General features: G+C 43.3%; 1 protein-coding gene across 1 annotated transcript in view; it reads left to right on the plus strand.

The window, feature by feature from the left end:
- Nucleotides 1-25,671, plus strand: part of LOC129707432 (probable phospholipid-transporting ATPase IIA) — a 98,392-nt gene that overhangs the window by 49,129 nt on the left and 23,592 nt on the right. Inside the window, exons 15-21 of the mRNA XM_055652461.1 lie at nucleotides 8,966-9,127; nucleotides 14,549-14,641; nucleotides 15,708-15,791; nucleotides 16,969-17,139; nucleotides 18,528-18,626; nucleotides 22,340-22,429; nucleotides 24,437-24,581. Coding sequence (XP_055508436.1) covers nucleotides 8,966-9,127; nucleotides 14,549-14,641; nucleotides 15,708-15,791; nucleotides 16,969-17,139; nucleotides 18,528-18,626; nucleotides 22,340-22,429; nucleotides 24,437-24,581 — 844 coding nt within the window. The remainder of the gene's footprint in view (nucleotides 1-8,965; nucleotides 9,128-14,548; nucleotides 14,642-15,707; nucleotides 15,792-16,968; nucleotides 17,140-18,527; nucleotides 18,627-22,339; nucleotides 22,430-24,436; nucleotides 24,582-25,671) is intronic.

Consider the following 25,671-nt stretch of genomic DNA (forward strand, 5'->3'; position numbering starts at 1 on the left):
AATCTCTGGAACTCTCTGCCACAGAGGGTAGTTGAGGCCAGTTCATTGGCTAAATTTAAGAGGGAGTTAGATGTGGCCCTTGTGGCCAAGGGGATCAGAGGGTATGGAGAGAAGGCAGGTACGGGATACTGAGTTGGATGATCAGCCATGATCATATTGAATGGCGGTGCAGGCTCGAAGGGTCGAATGGCCTACTCCTGCACCTAATTTCTATGTTTCTATGTTTCTAATGTTGCCTGACCAGCAGCCTATTTCCAGAACTTTCTAGATTTATCTCAAATACTTAATCCAAGAACGCCACCAGTTTTGTTTAGTTTGGAGATACAGGCCGATTGGCCCACTGAGTTCATGCTGACCAGAGATCACCCTGTACACTAGCTCTATCCTACACACTAGGGACAATTTTACAACTTTGCCAAAGCCAATTAACCTACAAATCTGTACATCTTTGGAAATGTGAGAGGAAGCACCCAGAGAAAACCCATGCGGTCACAGGGAGAACATAAACCTCCGCAGAGACAGCAGCCGTAGTCAGGATTGAACCCGGGTCTCTGGCGCTGTAAGGCAGCATCTCTACTGCTGCGCCACTGTGCTGCCCCAGTTGAAAGTCTCCGGAGAAGTAATAACTCTTGGCTAAAAACAAGTAGAAATGCACCACGTTTTAAGCTGTTATTTGTTACTGCTTCAAACCTAATTAAAAATCTGCCAAACTGCTATTAGTCAAGCACCATTTGAACAACATAATCATTGATAATGACTGTCCATCAAACTCCCTGGCACCAAAGTCTAATTACTGTTGTGCTGTATCATTCCTTTGATCATTTAATTTTTTGATGGGAAAGGCAGTTTAAAAGTATGGATCAGTTTATTTGTTCATTTTTTTATTACATATTCTCTTTATTTTCCTTCGTTTATCCAAACCATCTTCCCTTCATTGCATTTTCGGTACCCAAATTGACACTTGATTGATTGTAATTCACCCTTCTCCTCCATGCTTCCTGTGGCTTTTTCCAATCACCAACTCTCAATGCTTAATATTCCTAGTGTTGGTTTCACTGTTTGCTTGGGATTCAGATACCCTGGAAAACTATTAGCTCCTGCATTCCACCCAAATTAATTAACAACAATAGGAGCATGTCAATAGAGACAAAAGCAGTCAGTTTAGTACATTTACATCATGCCCATACTTACTTCTGAAAGCTCGAAATGTCACCCGTTCCCTCTCCAGAGATGTTATCTGTCCCGCTGTTACTCCAGCATTTTGTGTCTATCTTCGGTTTAAACTAGCATCTGCAGTTCCTTCCTACACATTCTGAAGGCTCCTATTTCGTTCAATCCATGCTCTAATGGAAATTGTTATTTTTTTTTTTTAATCAATAACCAGTTTTAAGCATGTGTTTGTTTTACTAAACTTTATGTAGGTTTCTATTATATTATAGTCCCTTAGGTTTTCCAAAAGAGACTTTTATTCCTTCTATAATTTTTCTAAGACTATTAACTGAAGGCACATTGTGATGTTTATATGCTTGGTCGTGCAATGGAGTCAAACGTATGGATGTGTTCGAGTGGTTAACCTTGTTACTGAATGAGAGGATGGTGACCGCGTGCGGAAATTGTTATTTTAAAGTCATACTTCCAACACGCAACTCAATCTGTCAGCACAATTGTTCAAGTCACCCTTTGTTGACTTGATGTGGTATTGTAGTATCTGGGGTAGGCAAATGTCAGGCTATAGGCTAAAGGTTAAAGATGTAAGCAAAGTGGGTTAATGTTATTTATTAACAAAAGTGACCATGACCTGTAACTGGACCCAGTTTGTTCATTTTCGTAAAGGAAGCTTTCAGAGTTTTGGTGGTAATGTTCATTCTGCCATCTGGAACTTAATGGGTGGTGTAGTATGTCGTGAAGGGAGGCTGTGCATACCTGTCAAATCTTAACGAGTTACCAGCGTTTCCTGCGGGTTTCCTTATGTTTCCTAGTCTTGCTGATGTACGGCACATTTCAAGATAATGGGCTGGATCGTGCCCTGCCCACGCTTCATGTCACTTCTCTAGGATTCCTGCAGTCGCACTTGCCTCTCGCAGTTGGGCATTTCCCTCCGCATCCCCGTCGCCTCGGCCCCAGCTGTTTCACAGGAGAAGCAACCAGGCCTCAGGCACTGTAGACCTAGTCCCTGAAGTGCCCAGAGAGTGATCTCTCAGCGTGCGATCTCACAGCTAGTGATCTCGCAAAGCCTTATCGTCAACATCTCTGAATCTCAGAGATATTTCAGTATGGTCGAGGCATTTAGTTTAGAGATACGGGCGACCTTCTGCCCACCAAACCCACACCGACTAGTGATCCCCGTTATACTAACACACGCTACACACTTGGGATATTAGTTTCTCTGGGGATGTCAGTTTTATACTTTAGACTTTAAAGATACAGCACAGAAACAGTCCTTTTGACCTACTGAATCTGTGCAGACTAGTGTCCCCATTACACCACCACTATTTTGCACACACCATATTTTTTTACCAAAGCTAATTAACCTATAAACCTGTACGTCTTTGGAGTGTGGGAGGAAAACCCAGACGATCACAGCGAATGGAATTTGGCCCAGCATTTATTTCCCAACCCTAACTGCCCTTAAGAAGGTAGTGGTAAAGAACCATCCTGAATTCAGTGAAGATGCTTCTGCAGTGCTGGCAGAGAGAGAGTTCCAGGAGTCAGATTCAATGTTGATGAAGGGACGGCAATAGATTTTCATTTCAACATGATGTGCAGCTTGAAGGAAAACTTGCTCTTGTGCTTTATGCTGACAGGAGTCGTGGGTTTGGGAGTTGCTGTCGGAGTTACCCGAGCAAGTAACTGCAGTGCATTCTGCAGCTGATGTACACTGCAACATAGTGCACTTGTCATAGAGGAAATTTATAGGAAGGAACTGCAGATGCTGGTTTACACTGCAGATAGACACCAAATGCTGGAGTAACTCAGCAGGTCAGGCAGCAGCTCTGCAGACAAGGAATAGGTGACATTTCGGTCTGAAGAAGTCTCGCTCTAATACATCACTTATCCCTTTTTCCAGAGATGCTGCCTGACCCATTGTGTTATTCCAAAATATTGTTTCTATCGAAGGAATGAACGTTTCAGCTGGTGGGTGGGACTGCAATGAAGCATGTTCCAAGTTGAAGTTCTGTTCTTCTGGTTTTTCTTGTAATGATTTTAAATTGTCATTATATGTAGGTATTTCTTTACCATTTCTTTACCGGTTGTCAGGAGCTTGTCATCAATTAGATTGTAGGTTGATGTAGACATTGTCGTAGGGGGGTTCAGTCGCCATGTCTACGACTGCGACAGTCACCGGCAGTCGCTGAAAAAATCGCCTAAGTGGGACAGGCCCATAAGGCAACAACTCTACTGCTACGCCACTGATATCCCTGCCTATCCAACTCCTCTTTTCACAGATCCCTTTCATGCAATGTCCTTCCTCATTCCTTCCTATTCGTATTCATTGGATGGTGCAAATAGTTTTTGGCCAGAGCTAAATAGATTCTGAATCAACAAGAGGGTGATAGGTATGAATGTGGAGGTTACAGATCAGCGATGATGTTACTAAATGACAGGGCAGGCTGAAGGGTTTGGTTCCTGCTCCAACTTTGTATGTTTGTTCTTGTGCAGAGTGGGCAGCAGGTTTCACTGTGCCCTGGGTCATTAGTGCAGTGTTTTTCAATCTTTGCTGTACATGAGCCCCCATGGAGATGGACACACTTAGGATATCCCCTACTGATTTTCAGCATACTTTCAGGGACGGGGTCTAGAATTGGAATGCAATGAAATCTGACTTCCTGTTAATAATAATAATAATAATAACTTTATTTGTTAAGCACCTTAAAAACAACCAAAGCTGACCAAAGTGCTGTACAGAAAAAAGAAAACAAGCAAGACATCATAAAACAGGCAGAACAACAGAACATACAACTAACACGAGGCGCATAAATTGCATACAAAAAATAAAATCTGTTCCAAGTACAGCAGTGGAATCATTTGTTAATAGTCGGACAAGGCAGAAATCTGATTACCGATGCATACTAATTTGATCGTTTCTCAGAGGCTATGGGAAAGACTGCGTACCTCAGTTTACAATGTATGATTGAGTGTTATTGTTTGTGTCATTTGCAACTTCCTGTTAAATTGAACCAGCTGACCTCTGTGCTGTGCTGGACCACATATGAGTTGACTCTCCTAAACTCTTCTAAACTCTGCAATTAAGTCGCCCAAGTGGGACAGGCAACATTTTTGGAAGAAATGGGTAGGTGACGTCTTGGGGTGGGACCCTTCTCCAGGCTCAGACAATTTCCTTCCACAGATGCTGCCTGACTCACTGTGTGATGCCAGCACTTTGTATTTTATACAAGATTCCAGCATCTACAGTTCCTTCTGCCTCCACTTGGTTCTTTCATCCATGAATGTAGATTGTAAATTGTTGAAGTCACATAATTGATCTTCATAGTGTCTCACTGTTAGCAGCATGCTAACTTAAAATGACAATGATTCCTGCAACTTTCTGTCCTTAAACTATTCCTCTTTTGAAGCTCATATTTTACGTAGCAATCTTTGTGTGGTAATTTTTGAATTTTTAAAAAAAAAAATCAGTTTTATTGATTTATTTCTCATTGACTCTTCATGTCAGTTGTGGCCAAACCACACGTGATTTTTTTTTTTTCTATTACAAATCTCAAATTGTGAATTACAGAGGCAAATAAATAAATTAAGGGTCTTTGTCCCAAACATTATGGAGAGCACTGTATGATGGGTTTTATTTGGAATGTGACCTCAAATGAACAACAGAGGATTGTCCAAAAATAAAAACTGTCTGACCAAATAGCAACTTGCTTCCAGATTTGAAATATGTACATCAGGGTACATGAACCTCTCCCAAGCTTTAGTTTAGTTTATTGTCATGTGTACCGAGGTATAGTGAAAAGCTTTTGTTGCGTGCTAACCAGTCAGCGGAAAGGCTATACATATTTAGAATCGAGCCATCCTCAGTGCATGATAAAGCAAATAATTTTTAGTGAAAAAGTAGTGGCTTTTTCATACAAAGTGTGGTGGGTGTATGGAACAAGCTGCCAGTGGGGGTAGTTGAGGCAGGGACTATCCCAACTCTTAAGAAACAGTTAGACAGGTACATGGATAGGACAGGTTTGGAGGGATATGGACCAAACGTAGGCAGGTGGAACTATCTTAGCTGGGACATGTTGACCGGTGTAGGCAAGTTGAGCTGAAGGGCCTGTTTCCACATTGTATTACTCCATGTCTCTATGCAAGATAAAGTCCAGTAATATCTAATTTCATTGACATCTAAGTGACAATGTGCGATGCAGCTTAAGTGTATCAATTTATATTCAGGACAAATTTAGCCAGAAAACCTGCTACTTTCTCATCCTCCACTTCATCAGCAAATACGACAAAATGCACCTTTTATCAATAACTATTCCCCAATAACCTGTTTGCTGAGGGTTTCTCTGTGCTTCACTAGAATCAAACTTCGAGACCTCATCCTTGACTTAATCCAAACTTGAGTGCAACACCTAGAAACAAGGAACGGCAGATGCTGGTTTACACAAAAAGACACAAAGTGCTGGAGTAAATTGGTGGGCAGGTGGGTGGATAGGTGACATTTCAGATGCTGCCTGACCCGCTGAGTTGTATAGTTTTGGTAAACCAGCAACTGCAGTTCCTCGTGTGTCTAGCAAATTCATGAACTTAATTTTTTACAGCATCTTCCATCTCGGGAAAACTCAGCACCAACAAGGCCAAGAGCATTGGGTTTGGAAGCCAAGAAGATCCCCATTCAGTGGATTAAAACCAGCCAGCAGGAGGATTACAATACATAACTTTTGCTAAATAAATAAGGCTAAGATAAAATTACACCATAGGTAGAGAGATGGTTAAAGGACAGAAAGCAACATATTTCCCCCCCCAATTTAGCATGTTATTAACAGTGAGGTGCAAGATCAATTCTGTGACCGGAGCAATTTCTGCAATGGGCAAATGCTTTGCCACCATTTTCTACACAGCTTTAAATGGGAGTTGTTACTTGTTTAAAATAATGTTGCATGCTTGCCTGGTGTGGCACTATTCCTTATCTTGTTGGTGCCATTGACTGCTTTCACAGATAAGCCAGATAGTAGCTCCCTCCACTGTCACTCTGACTATTTATGGGATTTAATTCAAATCATACTATAGAGACATTATGGATGTGAATTGGATTCTGCTGCTCAGCTGATAGAATTTGGGAAATATCCCAAGGCAATTCCCAGCATGATTTGTCACAAGTCGGTGTTGGTTCAGTAGCACTTCCACTAAGGCTATTACTTTCCTGCAGTGAACTCACCTTCCACTATCCTTGCCTTTCCTAACTTCCCCAAACTCCCACCCATTTATCACTAGTGTCACTATGTTGACACAACACTCTACTAGTGCTAGTCGGAAAGAACTGCAGATGCTGGTTTAAACCAAAGATAGCAGCAAAATGCTGGAATAACTCAGCGGGACAGGCAGCATCTCTGTAGTGCAGGGATTGGTGACGTTTCGGGTCGAGACCCTTCTTCAGAATGAGAGTCAGCGGAACAGGATTCGAGAGATATAGAAGGGTGCAAGTCAAAAATGAACATGCAAAATGCAAGAATGATCAAGGAAAGGTGGAGCCCACAATGGTCCATTGTTGGATGTGGGGTAGGTGGTAACGAGTTACACAGACAGTGAAACTCATCAGGGCGACAGTGAATTTAGTAAAACGATGATTGGGACGGAGAGAGAGAGGGGATGCAAGGGTTAAAATAACTGGCCGGAAGTGAACAAAATCATAGTTTCTGTCAATGATACGGAGACTTGAAGTGAGTTTATGACTTTGAACAGCAGTAAGTCGACATGGACGATTACAGCTGATCCTGCCTATTGCTGTACATGTTATTTCAGACAAAAGAAAATAATGTAAAGCTCTACAGAATTAACACGTGGGAATGATAAGATCTGGATGAATTCATTTTATTGTATCTCAAATGACTGTGAATGCAGAGATGAGAATCCAGGGTTGAATGTTTAGTTTAGTTTAAGAGATACCATGCGGAAACAGGCCCTTCAGCCCACCGAGTCCACACCAGCCAGCGATCCCCACACATTAACACTATCCTACACACACTAGGGACAATTTACACTTATACCAAGCCAATTAACCTACAAACCTGTACATCTTTGGAGAGTGGGAGGAAACCGTAGATCTTGGAGAAAACCCACGCGGTCACGGGGAGAACGTACAAACTATGTACAGATAACACCCGTAGTCAGGATCAAACCCGGGCCTCTGGCGCTGTAAGGCAGGAACTCTATCGCTGTGCCACCTGCATGTCTGTCCTCTTGCTTAGAAGACGAGTGGCAGCAATTTTGTATTTTATTATATTCATTATACCATTATATCTGTCATTAGGACGCATGTACTTCACAGTCTTCTTCCCATTGATGATTGATTATGAAAACTGATATCCTAGTTCTGCCAATGCTTATATATGCTTATATCTTTACTCTGAGTGCATACGGCACTTCACATTTCTAAGATGCTGTCACTGCTGCTAATTTGAACTGATTGCTGATTTCCGTGTTAATTCTCCTGAGGAAATCTCACCAGCTAGAGACTTACTGACCTCCCATCTACCTCATTGGTGACCTTTGAACTATCTTCAATTGGACGTCAATGTTATGTATGCACTAAATGTTTTTTTACCCTTCATCCTTTATCAGTGCACTGTGGATGGCTTGATTGCATTCATGCATAGTCTTTGACTGGACTGGCATGCAAACAAAAGCTTTTCAATATACCTCTGCATGTGACAATAATATACTACAGTTAGAGGCCTTCCAGCTGTATTACAAGGTTGGCTTGCTGTGTTATGTTGATACAGGTGGTTCATTAGACTTTAGAGATACAGCGCGGAAATAGGCCCTTCGGCCCACTGAGTCCACGCCAACCAGCGATCACCCCATGCACTAACCAATACTAAGGCCAATTTTACAATTTACTGAAGCCCATTAACTTACAAACCTTTATATCTTTGGGATATGAGAGGAAACCAGAGCAGCTGGAGAAAACCCACATGGTTACAGGGAGAATGTACGAACTCCAAACAGATAGCGCTCGTAGTCAGGATCGAATTCGGGTCCCTAGCCCCTAGGATTTCCAACTGTCCCATATTAGCCAGGACATCCCATATATTGGTTTGTCCCATACGGGACCGCCCTTGTCCCGTATTCTACTGCTACTACTCGGGTCGAGGGGACTGTTAGGTCATAGCGCCGCATCTGGCCCCACCTTACCCGTCCCGACGTAGTGCAGCCCATGGAGTGCAGCAGCGGCGCCTCGCCCGTGGCCCCGTCGGTCGGCAGCCCGGCCAGCTGTCCGACCTTTGGACCTTCGCTAACCACCGACACCACCACCCCTCCTTCTCACGGCCAATCATCGGTCCACGAGTTGGATGGGGCGCTGGACTTTGCGCGTGACATCGCCCGGTCCAAAACCCCTCAGCTGACCCGCCGGCTGGGTTTTGTGGGCAATCCAGCACCCAGGCCAACTCATCATTCACCTTATTTTGACCGTTTGTCCCTTATTTGGGAGTGAGAAAGTAGGCAACCCTACTGGTCCCATAAGGCAGCAACAACACTACACTACCATTGCACCACCGGTAAATATCTCTTTGTAATCCAAGATCATCTAATGAGTAGCTGGTGCGTGAGATATGAGTAAATGTAGATACAATGGATTGTAGATGCTGATTTACAAAATCAAACAGTGCTGGAGTAACTCAGTGGATTAGTTGTCTTAAAGCGAACAATCAATTATTCCTTCCCCTTAGCTCTGCAGCTGAGTGACCTTTCAACTCTGACATCTGGCAGCCCAGCTGATGTTTCTATTGCTTGTGTGTTTTAGGTCTCGCTGGTGCAGTGGACAGAGTGTGTGGGCCTGACTCTGGTGGGCAGGGACCAGTCCTCCATGCAGCTGAGGACACCAGGTGGACAGATTCTGAACTTCACCATCCTGCAGGTGTTCCCATTTACCTACGAGAGCAAACGCATGGGAATCATTGTCAAAGTAAGTGTCGATGAAGATGCCAAAATCAACTGTTATGCATTCACCAGGGAGATCAGATTCCACGGATAGGCACGAAAAGCTGGAGTAACTCAGCGGGTAAGGCAGCATCTCTGGAGAAAAAGAACAGGTGACGTTTCTCCAAAGATACTGCCTGACCCGCTGAGTGGCTCCAGCTTTTTGTGCCTATCTTTGGCATCTGCTCTAACCATGTTAATAATTTCCTGCGCTGTTTTGTGGTAAGATGCATTAAAAAGTGTCTATTTGAACTCTGGAACATTTGTCTAAACACAAACTGCTTTTTAGTTTACTATAATTTGACCGAGGCTGCATAAATTTTGATTTCAACTCATCCATGAACTCTGTTATTTAATTTTTGGGCCAATTGATACCTGACTTTCAGAGTTTGTTTCAAACAAAGTAAACAATATTATAAATATATGCATCATTCTAATTGAGAACATCATTTGTTGTTGCTAGGTGACTCGTGTCAAGCAACTGTGGTAAATGACTACAACGCCTTTTATTTAACAAGTAATTGGTTTTGTGCATATTATCTGAAGCTGATCACTTTGCACATACTGCCCGCCATGTAGTTTTAGTTTAGTTTGGGGATGCAGTGCGAAACGGGCCCTTCGGCCCACCGAGTCCGCACCAATCAGCGATCCCCGCACATTAACCCTATCCTATACTAGTGACTATTTTCACATTTATACTAAGCCAATTAAACTACAAACCTGGACGTCTTTGGAGTGTGGGAGGAAACCGAAGTTCTCAGACTGTTATTGCATGTGAAAACAACTCTACTGGGGATATATAAAAAGAATCACAATGGAAGGGATGTTCAAGTCTGTCACAGCGCGCGCCTCATGGGATATATAAAAAGAATCACAATGGAAGGGATGTTCAAGTCTGTCACAGCGCGCGCCTCATGAAGCCATCCATTCTGTAACAACATGTTGACCCATGATGGCCTGAGTGTTATTTGATTATAAGTAGGAGGATGTAGAATGTGCACTTTCAATTTAATACAGCTACGGAATGTTTTGGATGCCGAGTCATAAAAAATGGAAAGAACAATAGCCTATTTCTTCCTCTTGTCTTCCCCTTCCCCTCTTCCCTCCAGTCAGCCCATTTTGCTGGATACAATTCCACAAATGCCACTGCTGCTTTGGTGCACAACTATTTGACCAGTGATTGTGTGTGAGACTGGATGGGTTCCAGCAGTTTTGTTAACGAAAGCGCAAGCAAGCCTGAATAATACCCTCACTCCCTGACCACACTCAGACGGTGGGAAGCAATGGGCTGGCTAGATGGCAGTCAGTAGCTGGTGCATAGATTGCACTCCCTTCCCCTGACTCAAGGAAACTGAGGTTACCTGTTGCCACCTCTGATGAGATCCCATGATCATAGAACCATATCTGGCCTCTCACTGAATAATCTTGCTCAGTCGTTATGAGAGGCTGATATAATGCATAAGGTGAAGATAGATACAAAATGCTGGAGTAACTCAACGGGACAGGCAGCATCTCTGGATAGAAGGAATGGGTGACGTTTCTGGTCGAGACCCGAAGAAGAAGGGTCTCGATCCGAAATGTCACCCATTCCTTTTCTCCAGAGATGCTGCCTGTCCCGCTGAGTTACTCCACCATTTTGTGTCTCTCTTCGGTTTAAACCAGCATCTGCAGTTCCTTCCTACATAATTCATAAGGTGTTGTAGCTTGGCAGTTATTAGTGTTTGCTATTTTTCATTCCGTGAACCAGATTATGAATTCAAAAACAGCCCACGATTATCTTTAAAATTTAAACAAGAAAGGCAGGTGAGAAATGGGAGGCTGGAGGGAGGAGGTACACTGCAGGGTGGCATCACCCACATGTGACCACACCTTGCATGACTCATTCCCTGTCTCTCACTTCTAATCACATTTGCAGCGCAGCTCAGTTGCTGTTGCATGTACCGTCGCATTTCTGCAGCAGTAGCTCGCCATTGCTAATGGCTGTAGTCAAAGATGCAGTGAGGCTGCATGAAGCTGACCAAGCCAAGTAAATGCTTCCACAAAATGGCAGGACATTTATTGAGATGTTACAAAACTACTTAGTAGATGAGATGAATAGATTGGGTAGATGCACAGAGTCTCTTGCCCAGAGTAGGTGTATCGAGGACCAGAGGGCAGAGGTTTAAAGTGAAGGGGAAAAGATTTAATAAGAATCAGAGGGGTAACTTATTCACACAAAGGGTGGTGGATGTATGGAACAAGCTGCTAGAGGAGGTAGTTGAGGCTGGGACTACCCCAACATTTAAGAAACGGTTAGACTGGTACATAGATAGAATGAGGTTATCCCTCATTTGAAGGATATGGGCCAAATGCGGGCAGGTGGGACTTATGTAGCTGGGACATGTTGGCCGGTGTGAGCTAGATAGGCCAAAGGGCCCGTTTCCACTGTGTATCACTCTTATGACTCCATAAGATACCACCACCTTATGTTGAAAGGTGGGTTTGTGCCAAGTGGGACTAGTGTGGATAGGGCATGTTGGTCGGCAAGGGCAAGTTGGCCAAAGGGCTAGTTTCCACACTGTACGACTCTATGACACCTATCTGTCCACAATCGACAGTTAATCTTTCGCTAAGGAGACTATTTAAAGATGTCTATTCAGCACGATTTGAGCAGGAATACATCCTCACTGGTCCGACCATCTAAATCCCTTTGGCTCCCTGTACTAGTTATTTCCAAATAGTGAGCTATCAGATTGCTTCTATCTCTGGACGTTCAGATCATTATCCCACAGAGTGGTTCATACCTAAACGCTCCCTCTAACGAGCACTGAGGATTCTGTCCCTAAAATAACAAAGGGCAAGAAGAAAATCACTTTACTTGAGACCTGACGAACTGACTGTGATAAATCTCCCCGAGTCTCATCACTTCAAACAAAGTTGCCAGAAATCTCACATCATCGCTGCATCGTTTCCGCCCTGTGTTAATAGATGACGCCAATGTCCTTCTGGTATTTACACGCACTGAGCAAACACTGACCACCACAATTCAGCTTCTCTGTTTCCTTGCCTTCGATCGTCTTCTTTGTCTGACTTGTACACAGTGAGGCACATTTTGGAAAACTCGGCAGGCATCATTAGTAACGTAACAATGTCCTGTTTAGCTTGGTTGGAGAAGTAACTCGTCTGCACCAACTTTAAAACTACATCAGTATTTATTTTAAAAAGTGGTGTGACATGACATCCTGTTTCTATAATCACAAGCAACGTTAGCTGCACACTCGATCACATGCATTATATTTCTGCTTGGTTCACAAGCCATATTCCAGAGCAACCGACTGAATTTAAAGACAGACACAAAATGCTGGAGTAACTCGGCGGGACAGGCAGCATCTCCGGAGAGAAGGAATGGGTCGAGACCCACTTAGTCTGAAGAGTCTGTCTCGCTGGCCTTTTGTGTCTTCAGCGTAAACCAGCAACTGCTGTTCTTTCCTACAAACTTAATTTAAAGTGTTAGTTCTGCACAAATAAAGACTGACAATAAAATAATTTAATTAGCTGAGCTTGAAGCTGTGAAATCTATAACTTGAACTATGTTTCTATATATACACACACGCGCGCACACACACACACACACACACACACACACACACACACACACACACACACACACACACACACCAACTGATCTGAGTGATTTGTAGCAGGGCTAGTTTAAAATAACAAATGGTCATTCAATATTGACTAATTATCTTTCTAATAATGTGGACACCTCATTCTCTAGACAAAGCAGAACACCATGTACAGAGAAGTAAGCATTGCTGGGAATGTATTTTGAAGTTCAGGAACACATTGAGTTACATTGATCTCAGATAAACATATTTTTCAAGGCTGCTTATTTATAAGAACTTAGTGCAAGCAGAATGTTATAAAAGTATAGTTTTTCACGCACTCCTCACCTGTGATCTCCAGAATGTAGCCCAGTTGTTTTAAAATAACATTCCATTCTTTGCTGGTCAACTGAAAATGGGTGCTGGAATAGAGGACAGTTTGGTTTAGTTTATTGTCACGTGTACCGAGGTACAGTGAAAATCTTTTGTTGCGTCCTAACCAGTCAGCGGAAGGACAATACATGATTACAATCGAATCATTTACAGTGTACAGATTGTCTACCATTAGTGCGAGATAAAGCCAGCAAAGTCCGATCCAAGGATAGTCCGAGGGTCACCAATGAGGTAGATAGTAGTTCAGGACCTTATTAATTCTACAGTTGTAAAGCTCAAAAGTAAATTGTTATTGTGTTTCATCTTTACATCCAGCATTTCCTGAGGAAAGGTTTGGGTGTATGATCGTGTTAATTTGCCACCTCTCCCTGGAGTATTCCTTTGATGTGCCGTGGCAAACGTATGTCATTGTTTGTGATTGATACTACCGCAGTTTCATGTTTCACATACAGATGACCCATTGTGATTGTTAACGCAGACAACATTTTAAATGGCTCGCTTCTTAAGTGTTTTTGACCTCTTGGAAAGATGTGCTTCCTAAACTGAGTCTAAAGAAGGATCCCGCCCCAAAACATCGCCTATCCATGTCCTCCAAAGGTGCTGCCTATCCAGCTGAGTTACTCCAGCACTTTGTGTACATTTTTGCAAACCAGCATCTGCAGTTCCTTGTGTCTGCTTTTTAAACTGCTCCTTTAGAATCTCTCAAAAACCTTTCTTTTCATCACCATTCCCTTTCCATAAACCAATTCCTGACCCCCTTAAGTCTCCACCACAATAGTCACTGTATTATTTTACTCACTGTATAGGTATTTATTTCTCCGTATGTGCATTCTTGAAGTACCCTGGCACTTCTTTTATATTAAAGCAATCATTTTGATGAAAGGCCTTGGCTGTTAAAAATGTAAGATTGTGGCTTTTAGTTGGGGAAGAGCTGGAAGAGGCAAGAGCGGTTTTGTGAAGATCATTACAGTCATCATCCCAATGGTTCAAAGGTGCTTTATTTGTCACCTTAGTACCTGCACAGAGAAATTCCTTTTGCATATATTACACAAGTGGGCGCTGCCATTTTCGCACCTTTATTCAAAGTCCAAAGTCGGGTCAGCCCGCGCGCTCGACATACGGGGCGGTTCTTCTCCTCTCCTCGCTCGGCCATCTTTGTATCCCTATAGTAATTTGGCTGTGAACAAAGTATTCGAGCTACAAACAAGGAACTGCGGATGCTGGTTTACAAAAGGTCACAGTGCTGGAGTAATCCAGTGGGTCAGGCAGCAACCCTGGAGAATATAGATAGGTGACGTTTTCAGGTTGGGAACCTTCTTCAGACTGATGGTGGGGAGGTGGGGAAAGAAAGGTGGAAGAGAGGACGGGATGGACAAAGCTGCTCATCTAACTGCCTGATATCAATTGTAATTGTGTTTCTTGTTCAGGATGAATCCACAGGAGAAATTATGTTCTATATGAAAGGAGCTGATGTGGTCATGATGGGAATTGTTCAGTACAATGACTGGCTTGAAGAAGAGGTACATATCCTTCCTCATTTTCTTTATCAGTATTGTTGGAAATTTCCCGTAAAAAAGGTCGCTGGTATTATTTCAGAGTATCGAAGCACAAGTAACGATAATATGTTCAGAAGCAGTATAAAAGTGTAGAAAGATTTTCAATATTTATAAAGATTTTAACTTCTGCCACTGATGAGAATGGGGTTAACGCTCACACCCATTGTCTTTTGAATCTTTGGAGGCACTTGCAACAAAAAATAGGGTTTCCTGGAGTTAAGGAAATGTTTGACAGTTTAGTTAAGTTTAGAGATACAGCATGGAACCAGGCCCTTCAATCACTCCACACACTAGTTCTATCCCACAGTCTAGTGACAATTTACAGAAGCCAATTCATCTACAAACTTGCACATCTTTGAGATGTGGGAGGAAACCGGAGCATCGAGAGTAAACCCACGAGGTCACAGGGAGAAGGTGCAAACTCCACACAGAGAGCCCCCGTAGTCAGCATTGAACTTGGGTCTCTGGCGCTGAAAGGCAGCAATCTACCACTGCGCCGACTGCTCTTTCCATCCCTTGATTGTTCCTTGATTGTCATGCACCAGGGCCCTACTTGATTATTCCTTTAAGCTCGGACTATTTCCTGTGTTCACAGTGGCAGAATCATGGTGCCCATAATTCTGTCCTCTTCCACTAACAAAGAAGGTTAAGCGGGAGACAGATAAACCAATGTTCAGAATTAAAACATAATCAGCCTAGCATTGAGTATATTTTAGTCCATACACATGGAAAATAATTCTTGGTAGGTTGTTAGCAATAACCAAATACTTCAATAAAAGACTAGCATTAAATCATGTTTCTACATGGCATTTTCTATCATCCATGTATGAATTTGTAGAGATTTGTTGCTAGAAGTATCCATAAATAGATGAAGTAAGTGGATGGGGGGGTTTGCTACTAGACATAGGATGTCATTTCTCGGGTGCTTTCTGTTTCTGGCGTAAAGCATTTCCTTCTGGTAGATAATTTTCTGAATAATAAATGTCAAGAATATGATTATTTTTCTGTTCTGAATATTACTTGATTACAGTGCGGCAATATGGCCAGAGAAGGACTCAGAGTTCTGGTTGTTGCCAAGAAGTCCCTAACAGAGGAACAGTACCAGGATTTTGAGGTAACCTCTTGATTAGTACGGGTGTAAGGGGTTATGGGGAGAAGGCAGGAGAATGGGGTTGAGAGGGAGAGAAAGATCAGCCTTGATTGAATGGCGGAGTAGACTTGGTGAGCTGAATGGCCTAATTCTGCTCCTAGAACTATGTTCTCCATATGAATTATTGTATTAAAAAATATCTTCCAGTGGCTAAGCAAGTGGATTCAGAACATTTTAATTGATCAAAACTTATGCATGGAAACAATTTGACATCCATGGGTGTCAATATTTAGATACAGATTGCACATACTTTGAATGATAAATAAATTGTTTCATTTCAATATATTTATGGGGGTGGGGAGTTGTTTTGTATGGATTTTATGTGGTTATAACTCCAGGTGCAAAAAAATACACATCATTAGCAGCCAAATAATGACAGTGATCACCAACAACATTGATTAGATGATGTTATAGTGAGCTTGGTATTCCATCTACCATCCCATCTTAAAATATACAGAACTGAATTTAGAGGGGTCACCAACTACTTTCTGGTATTAAAATAAGCAATGAACCCATTTCTAGCTCCTGAATGCTATTTAGCAATCGCTTCAGGAAGTGTGTATGATGGATGAAGGCAGGCTGAGGTTTGGTAGAGACGCCTCTCTAGACTAGTGCTCACTAAAACACCTGAGTAATGACCATGCAGTAAGACCCAAGCTCGTCCATAGGACCGTGCTCCAGAGTACGGCAAAACATCTTCGAAGGGGGAAGAAAATATGTGGCTTTAGGTCAAAATGGTCATGCCTTTTGCTGACTCATTTTAGATTTGAGAAATACAGGGCTGAAACTGGCCCTTCAGCCCAATGAACAGCAATCACCCCGTATACTAGCACTATCCTACTCATTAGGGCCAATTTACTATTTTTACCGGTCAGTTTAACCTACAAACCTGCACGCCTTTGGATTGTGGGAGGAATTCAGAGCACCTGGAGAAAAACCATGCACTCCCAGGGAGAACGTACCAACTCCATACAGACAGCACCCGTAGTCAGGATTGAACCCGGGTCTCTGGCGCTGTAAGGCAGCTACACTAACGCTGCGCCACTGTGCCTCCCCGTTGGCAAGTTGTATCGAAACTTTCCAAGCAGCTTTATCGTGACATTGAATGAATAGATGAATGTAAAAGATGTCTTTTCTTCAGAATCGTTACATTCAAGCAAAGCTGAGTGTGCATGACCGGTCATTGAAAGTCGCTACGGTTATTGAGAGCTTGGAGATGGAAATGGAGCTGCTTTGCCTGACTGGGGTGGAAGACCAGCTGCAGGCGGATGTCAGACCCACCCTGGAAATGCTGAGAAATGCTGGAATAAAGGTACGAAACTCCGGCCCAAGGAACAGTACTGTCAAAGTTCTGCCTTTCCTAACTTTTGTCATAATTCTTATGGTCTGGTTTACATTGGGCAAGCATGTTTTAGAAACATAGAAAATAGGTGCAGGAGTAGGCCATTCGGCCCATCGAGCCTGCATCGTCATTCAACGTGATCGTGGCTGGTCATCCTAAATCAGTACCCCCTTCCTACTTTCTCCCCATATCCCTTGATTCCGTTAGCCCTAAAAGCAAAATCTAACTCTCTTGAAAACATTCAGTGAATTGGCCTCCACTGTCTTCTGTAGCAGAGAATTCCACAGATTCATAACACTGTGTGAAAACATTTTTCCTCATCTCAGTCATAAATGGCCTCCCCCTTGTTTAAGTTTTGTTGTTGGAGATCTGAAATACGAGGATATGGATGAAATTCTTTTGCACTCGGAACTCTATCAGATGTGAGCTCATCCTTTAGGGAGCCCGGAGGAAGCAGGTGGAGGAACCACTGGAGAGCTGTGAGATGGTGCCAAAACCTGGCGACTCTTGCATATAGCCTCAGTGGCTGTTTCTATGTCTGATGCACTTATTATACTTATGTATGGCAATAATCTTCTGATCTTTAGTTTAGTTTAGAGATACTACGCAGAAACAGCTCTTTTGTCCCACCGAGTCCGCGCCGACCACCGATCCCCGTACTCTAGTACCATCCTACACACGAGAGACAATCTTCAATCTTTGCCAAAGCCAATTAACCTACAAACCTGTACGCCTTTGGAGTGCAGGAGTAAACCGGAGCACGCAGAGAAGACCCACACGGTCACAGCGAGAACGTACATACTCCATACAGACAGCACCCGTAGTCAGAATCAAAGCCGGGTATCTGGTGCTGTAAGGTAGCAACTCTTGGCTCGAGGCTCCGACCGTGGGGAACAAAGAGGAAGGAAGATGACTGAACTTTGTTGCTTTCCCTCACAGTGGGAAACGCTGGTTCCGCTGTGTGGGAATGTTTATGTTAAATTCTATCGTGTGTTCTTTTTATTCCTATGGCTGTATGGCAACCCACATTTCACTGTACCCATTGGTGCAGTGGCAATAATTATAAACTGGAACCTGAACTCTACCATTGTGCCACCTGTCTGCAAAAAAAAAAAATCTGCGATGACAAAAAATATATAATTTCACTGTACCTTGGTACACGTGATAATAAAGGAGCAATTGTATTATATCCAATGATCTCAGTGCATTTGCTCATCCCGATGTTTTTGACAGCCCTCAGAGTTATGCACACTTCACATCACGTTGCATGGATTAGCACTTTTGATGTATTTCACAGTTTTCTTTTGGATATGGATGGATCTTCCTTTTCTGACACCTTCCTTACATCTCCCTTGTAGGTCTGGATGCTCACTGGAGATAAACTTGAGACAGCAACATGCACAGCAAAAAATGCACACCTGGTAACTCGGAATCAAGATATCCATATTTTCCGAACAGTAAGTATTTGCACACTTTGTTTTTCATTGTCACTATTGGATCTCCAAACAACTAGGTGACATTGAGCTCAGTAATCTTTTAAACTGGGGGTGGTGGAGCTAAACACAATGGTGGCATTTAAGAAGCTTTTTAAAAGGCACATGGATATGCAGGGAATTGAGAGATGTAGAGGAGATTAGCTTATCTTGGCATCATGTTCGGCACAGACATTGTGGGCCGAATGGCCTGTTCCTGTGCTGCACTGTTATGGTGAATGTATTCCTTTCAAAAGGGTGAGCATTTCTTTCAATAAATGATACCGCCGTTTCTGAAAGGGAAGAAACATGATTGTAAGCTGTTCCATCGCTGGAGATGCTGAGCTTTGCTGTTTTACATAGAAGATAGGTGCAGGAGTAGGCTATTCGGCCCTTTGAGATAGCACCGCCATTCAATGTGATCATGGCTGATCATCCACCACAATCAGTACCCCCCCCATATCCCTTGATTCTGCTAGCCATAGGAGGTCTATCTAACTCTTTCTAATGCATCCAGTGAATCGGCCTCCACTGCCTCCAAGGCAGAGAATTCCACAAATTCACAACTCTCTGGGTGTAAAAGGTTTTCTTCTTCTCAGCTCTATATGGCCTACCCCTTATTCTTAAACTGTGACCCCTGGTTCTGGACTTCCCCAACATCAGGAACATGTTTCCTGCATCCAGCTTGTCCAATCCCTTATTAATTTTATATGTTTCTACAAGATCCCCTCTCATCTTTCTAAATTCCAGTGAATACAAGCCCATTCGTTCCATTCTTTCATCATATGACAGTTCTGCCATCCTGGGAATTAACCTTGTGAACCTAGGCTGCACTCCATCAATAGCAAGAATGTCCTTCCTCAAATTAAGAGACCAAAACTGCACACAATACTCCAGGTGTGATCTCACCAGGGCCCTGTGCAACTGCAGAGAGACCTCTTTGCTCCTATACTCAAATCCTCTTGTTATGAAGGCTAACATGCCATTAGCTTTCTTCACTGTCTGCTGCACCTGCATGCTTACTTTCAGTGACTGATGTACAAGGACAGCCAGGTCTCGTGGCACTTCCCTTTTCCTAATCTGACACCATTCAGATAATAATCTGCCTTTCTTGTTCTTGCCACGAAGGTGGATAACCTTGCATTTATCCACATTATACTGCATCTGCCATGCATCTGCCCACTCACCCAACCTATCCAACTCACCCTGCATCCTCATAGGATCCTCTTCATAGTTCACACTGCCATTGGATTCAGGAGTGATAATAAATAGCTCTGACAAATGCGCAAGTATTAATATTTTTAAGTGCAGCCTGGGGCAATGTCCAACTATCTATCAAGCAGAAGGGGACAGCAGAGAGTTGGCTGCCACTGATTATTTTCCCTGCTCTGCCCATCCTCTTTATTACCTGGGAAGGGGATTGAAGCTCATTATTTTATTGCATCCGAACTGTAACTTGCGTTGGCTCAGTATCATTCAAGGCTAAATTTTGAAGGGTGAGCTTTTATTACAGTTTTGTCCATTCACCATTAAAGGTCTGGATAGAGTGGATGTGGAGTGGGAGAGTCTAGGACCAGAGGCCATAGCGTCAAAATTAAAGGGCGCTCTTTAAGAAAGTAGGTGAAGAGGAACTTCTTTAGTCAATGCGTAGTTAATCTGTGGAACTCGTAGCCACAGAGGGCTGTGGAGGACGTCAGTGGATATTTTTAAGGCAGAGATGAACAAATTCTTGATTAGAACAGGGTTATGGGGAAAAAGGCAGGAAAATTGGATTAGGAGGCAGAGATCAGCCATGATTGAATAATGGAGTAGACTTGATGGGCCGAATGGCCTAATTCTACCCCTATAACTTGTGAACCTGTAGATTCAATAAAATGCCCCCAATAAATCACGGCCAAGCAATTTGGTGCACATCAGGGGTGACACAGTGGCACAGCGGTAGATACCCAGGTTCAATCCTGACTACAGGTGCTGTCTGTACGGAGTTTGCACGTTCTCCCTGTGACCACGTGGGTTCTATCTGGTTGCTCCGGTTTCCTCCCATATCCCAAAGATGTGCGGGTTTGTAGATTACTTGACCTCTGTAAATTGCCGCTTTTGTGTAAGATGGAACCAGTGTACGGGCGAACATTGGTGTGTGTATGGGCTGAAGGGCCTGGTGCCACACTTCATCTCTAAACTAAACTAAACTAAATATGGTTACTTTCTTTCCACGTGGTTCTCTGAAAAGATACGAAGGAAAAACACGTTAAAGTTAATTACAATCTTTGCTTAAACTCTCCAAGTTTTTACATGTTTTAAATCTGAGACCTCTTTTGATTTCTATTGCTGTAAATGTAATGATGGCAAAGGGAATTCAAAATGAGCATTTTTCTATTTTGTTCACTCTCCCCGTTTCCTCTGTGGCTTCTTTGTAGCCTAACTGTTGCTTTAGCTGAAGCATAACTTCCTATTAGCAAGCACATGAAAGTCCGTGTAGCAGCTCAGTCTTCAAGGCAAAAGAATGTTGCAACTAATTAGGAACATATTTCACCCTCAGTGGCAACATGCTACTATGTGTCAACACACAGCTATAATAAAGGAAGTATGGTCCAAGCAATGAAGTTTAAAAAAATAGAGTCACGGGATGATTTTTAGTTTGTTCACTGAATATCTCCCGGCCACTTTTCTCTTGGGCATTAATTCCAGAGTAGGGAAATCGAGAACCAGAGGACATTGGTTTAAAATGAAGGGGGTGAGATTTAATAGGAATCTGAAGGATAACTTTTTCACACGAAAGATGGTGGGTGTATGGAACGAGTTGCCAGAGGAGTTAGTTGAAGCAGGGGCGATTGCAACATTTAAGGGACAATTAGACAGTATATAGATGGACAAGCTTCGAGAGATATGGGCCATACACAGGGAGGTGGGACTAGTGTAGGTAGGACATATTGGTCGGGTTGGGCAGAAGGGCCTGTTTCCACAAGTAACTATGACTCTATCCTGGAAGCAGTTCTATAGAACAGAGAACAGTAGAGCACAGGGAAAGGTCCTTCAGCCCACAATGTTTGTGATGAACTGATCTCATCTGCCTGCACTTCCATGCACCCATCTAAAAGCCTCTTAAACACCACTATCCGATCTGCCTCCACCACCATCCCGGGCAATGAGTTCCATGTCCCCACTACTCTCTGTGTAAAAAAAACTTGCCCCGCACGTCTCCATTAAACATTCCCCCTCTCACCTTACAGCTATGCCCTCTAGTGTTGGGCATTTCAATGCTGGAAGGGTCTCGACCTGAAACGTCACCAATGTCTTCTCTCCAGAGATGCTGCCTGCCCCGCTGCGTTAATCCAGCTTTTTGTGTCTACCTGCGATGGGGAAAAAGGTTCTAACTGTCTACCCTATCCATGTCTCTCATAATTTATATACTTCTATCAAGTCCCCCCTCAACCTCCGACATTCTATAGAAAGTGTGTTCATCTAAATCAGAGGTTCCCAACCTTTGTCATCCTGTTCACCACGGGCAAGTTTTGGAAAATTAATTTACCCCCACCCTGTTGTTCAGTGATTTGAGTTTACACTTCTATAATAAAGCAGCTGCCAAAGGGGAAAATGTTAAATACTGTTTGCTGATTTATTGATGGCTTGGCCGTGAATCTCCAGCACTTATCTCATATTTTGGATGAATCTGTACTATTGGTATGTTTTGTTTCTAGATAACTAATCGAGGAGAAGCCCACTTGGAACTTAATGCTTTCAGAAGGAAACATGACTGTGCGCTGGTCATCTCTGGAGACTCCCTAGATGTGAGTACTTAGTACAATTTATTTCACATACTTTGTTTTAAAGCAATTCAACGTTTCACATTAACCCCTGCTATGTTGATTTATTGATAGTTTAGCTTCTCTCACTGTTTTCTAATAGCTTTGTAGACTCTTACAGCTTGGAAACGGGCCCCGCGGCCCAACTTACCCAAGCTGACTAGCACGCCTGATCTACACTAGTCCCACCTGCGTCCATTTGGCCCACATCCCTCTAAACCTGTCCTACCCATGTACCTGTCCAAATGTTTCTGAAACATTGTAATAGTACCTGCCTCAACTACCTCCTCTGACAGTTTGTTCCATACACCCACCACCCTTTGTGTGTAAAACAAAAAGTTGCCCCTCGGATTCCTATTAAATTTTTTCCCCCCTAATCTTAAACCTATGTGCTCTGGCTCTCAATTCCCCTACTCTGGGTAAAGACTCTGTGCATTTACAATGTCTATTCCTCTCATGATCTTGTACACCTCAAGAAGATCACCATATAAAACAATCTATAAGATCATCTTCCCAGTTCTGCGCAATGCAGCATTGGGGTTTAGATTCCAAGATGCTGATCATTCTACTTTGATGTTTGTATAAGGGTTGTGGATGATTTATTCCCTAAACTTAAGTTTATTCACTCATAAATTGGATACAAATTCATCATTTTGGGTCTCTGCTTGCCTGTGGTACAAGGGGGATTAAATACACTGGTAATTTATTTATTTTTGTTTTTAAAAATAACGTCATGGTATTAATGGTCACCTCATCTAGCTACAGATGTGGAATTGAGTTAAATACAAAATATTGTTTTAAATGTCGATAAAGATTGCAGGTTTTCAAGCTATTTTGGTTTGACTAGCCTTCTGCGCAGCACAAATAGATACAGTAAATCTTCAGGCCGTTTGTGCAGGCATCCAACAATGCAACTTCAAAGCACATTAACATTTGCAGATGGTGGGTTTCAGTCCAAATAGATTGCACCCTTACAGTCATTCCACTGCTGGCATTTTTCATCAAAGTGTGTCACAAGGTAAAATCCCACTTGACTGACCCATGGGATTTGTACATTGAAATGTCTTTGGCTGTGCCAGTTTTACAGGTCAGCTATTGACAGGGTTAATCATTGGAGCTATTGTAAATGTAACAGTTTAGTATACTTTAGAGATACAGCATGAAAACAGTCCCTTTGGTCTACCCAGTCCACGCCGACCAGCGATCCCCGCACATTAACACTATCCCGCACTCATGGGAAAATTTACAATTGTACCGAAGCCAATTAACCTACAAACCTGTCTGTCTGCGATGTGTGGGAGGAAACTGGAGCACCCGGAGAAAATCCATGGAGTCACGTGGTGTTACAAGGGAAAAGGTTCAAGGGTCTGACGAGTAGAACAGAAAAGGGCTCACTCATCTGTTTAGTTACAAATTTTATTGGCAAGAGAGAACAAAAGCAATACTTGTTTAAGAAGGTACTGCAGATGCTGGAAAATCGAAGGTAGACAAAAATGCTCCCCCTCCCTCCCCCTCCCCCCCCTCCCCTCCCCCCTCCCTCTCCCTCTCCCCCCTCTCCCCTCCCCCCCCCTCCCTCTCCCCCCCCTCCCCCTCCCCCTCCCCCTCCCCCCTCTCTCTTTTATAAACTTCTATAAGATCATCCCTCATCGCTCTATGCCCCTTGGAATAGAGACCCAGCCGACTTAACCTCTCCCTGTAGCTCACATTAGTCCTGGCAACATCCTCGTAAATCTCACTTATGTCTTACTGGCAGGGAGAACGTACAAACTCCATACAGTCAGCACCCGTAGTCAGGATCAAACCCGGATCTCTGGCACTGCAAGGCAGCAACTCTACCACTGCGCCACCGTGCCGCCCTGTATAACAGTTTCTTACAGAATAGCTTTAGAGGAGAGCTCTGAACCAAATACATATTGGTCACCTTTAGATAGTGTATCCAATCTAATTTGTGTCAAATGCCTCTATGTTACTAATGATTTCTTTCTCCTGTAGGTTTGCCTGAAGTTCTATGAGTACGAGTTTATGGAACTTGCCTGTCAGTGCCCGGCTGTTGTGTGTTGTCGATGCGCTCCCACACAGAAAGCACAGATCATACGCCTGTTACAGCAACGGACCCGCAAACTAACATGTGCAGTAGGTGAGGCACCAAATTGTTCACATTTTCACTATTGTCAATTAAGGCTCGCACGTTTAAATGTCAGGTTTGTTTTCTCTTCTCCACTTAAGATTTTCCTAACTGTCAACATGTGAATTTAAGCACACAAATCATTTAGTTTAGTGTAGGGATACAGCGTGGAAACGGCTCCTTTGGCCCACTGATCACCTGTACTCTTATTCTATGTTATCCCACGTTCATACTGTATACACACAAGGGGCAACTTGCAGAAGCCAATTAACCTACAAACCTGCACGTCTTTGGAATGTGGGAAGAAACCGGAGAAAACCAACATGGTCACGGAGAACCTACAAACTGTGTACAGACAACACCCAAGGACAGGATCGAACCCGGGTCCCTAGCGCTGTAAGGCAGCAGCTCCACCTGCTGCGCCACTGTGCAGTAGCACCCAGAGCAAGGAAAACGTCACCTCACAAGGAATGTTTAAGAAGAAACTGCAGATGCTGGAAAATCAAAGGTAGACAAAAATGCTGGAGAAACTCAGTGGGTGAGGCAGCATCTATGGAGCAAAGGAAATAGGCGACGCTTTGGGTCGAGACTCTTCTTCATCTGAAGAAGGGTCTCGATCTGAAACGTTGCATATTTCCTTCGCTCTATAGATGCTGCCTCACCCGCTGAGTATCTCCAGCATTTTTGTCTACTTCACATGGAATTGTACTTCCTTCACTGGACACTAGATGACACTGTTGGACAACATCCGGAGCTCAGGGGCCTTTGTGACTTCAGTTCTCTACAACATTCCCTGCTCCCACTCCCAGCCAAGTAGACCACAGAGATGTTGTATCCTGCCATTTGTCATTGCTCTTACAATGTTCCCCCTGGTCCTCATATGCTTTGGCCTTTTGATTTAACTGGCCTGGGGTTGGCCTGGGATTACTGTCGAAAGCCTCTGGTTTTATGGGGAAAGTTGGGAATGAAATGCTTCCCTCTCAGACGTAAAGGTGCAACCAGGGCAACTACCACAGTAAGTGGCCAGGTAGTCCAAGAATAAACCCAGGTTTTGAAGGTGGAACAGAAGAATCCCTTACTCAAGCCTTATCTGGACCATGGG

Source organism: Leucoraja erinacea, chromosome 21, assembly GCF_028641065.1.
Source record: "Leucoraja erinacea ecotype New England chromosome 21, Leri_hhj_1, whole genome shotgun sequence".
Lineage (NCBI taxonomy): Eukaryota > Metazoa > Chordata > Chondrichthyes > Rajiformes > Rajidae > Leucoraja > Leucoraja erinaceus.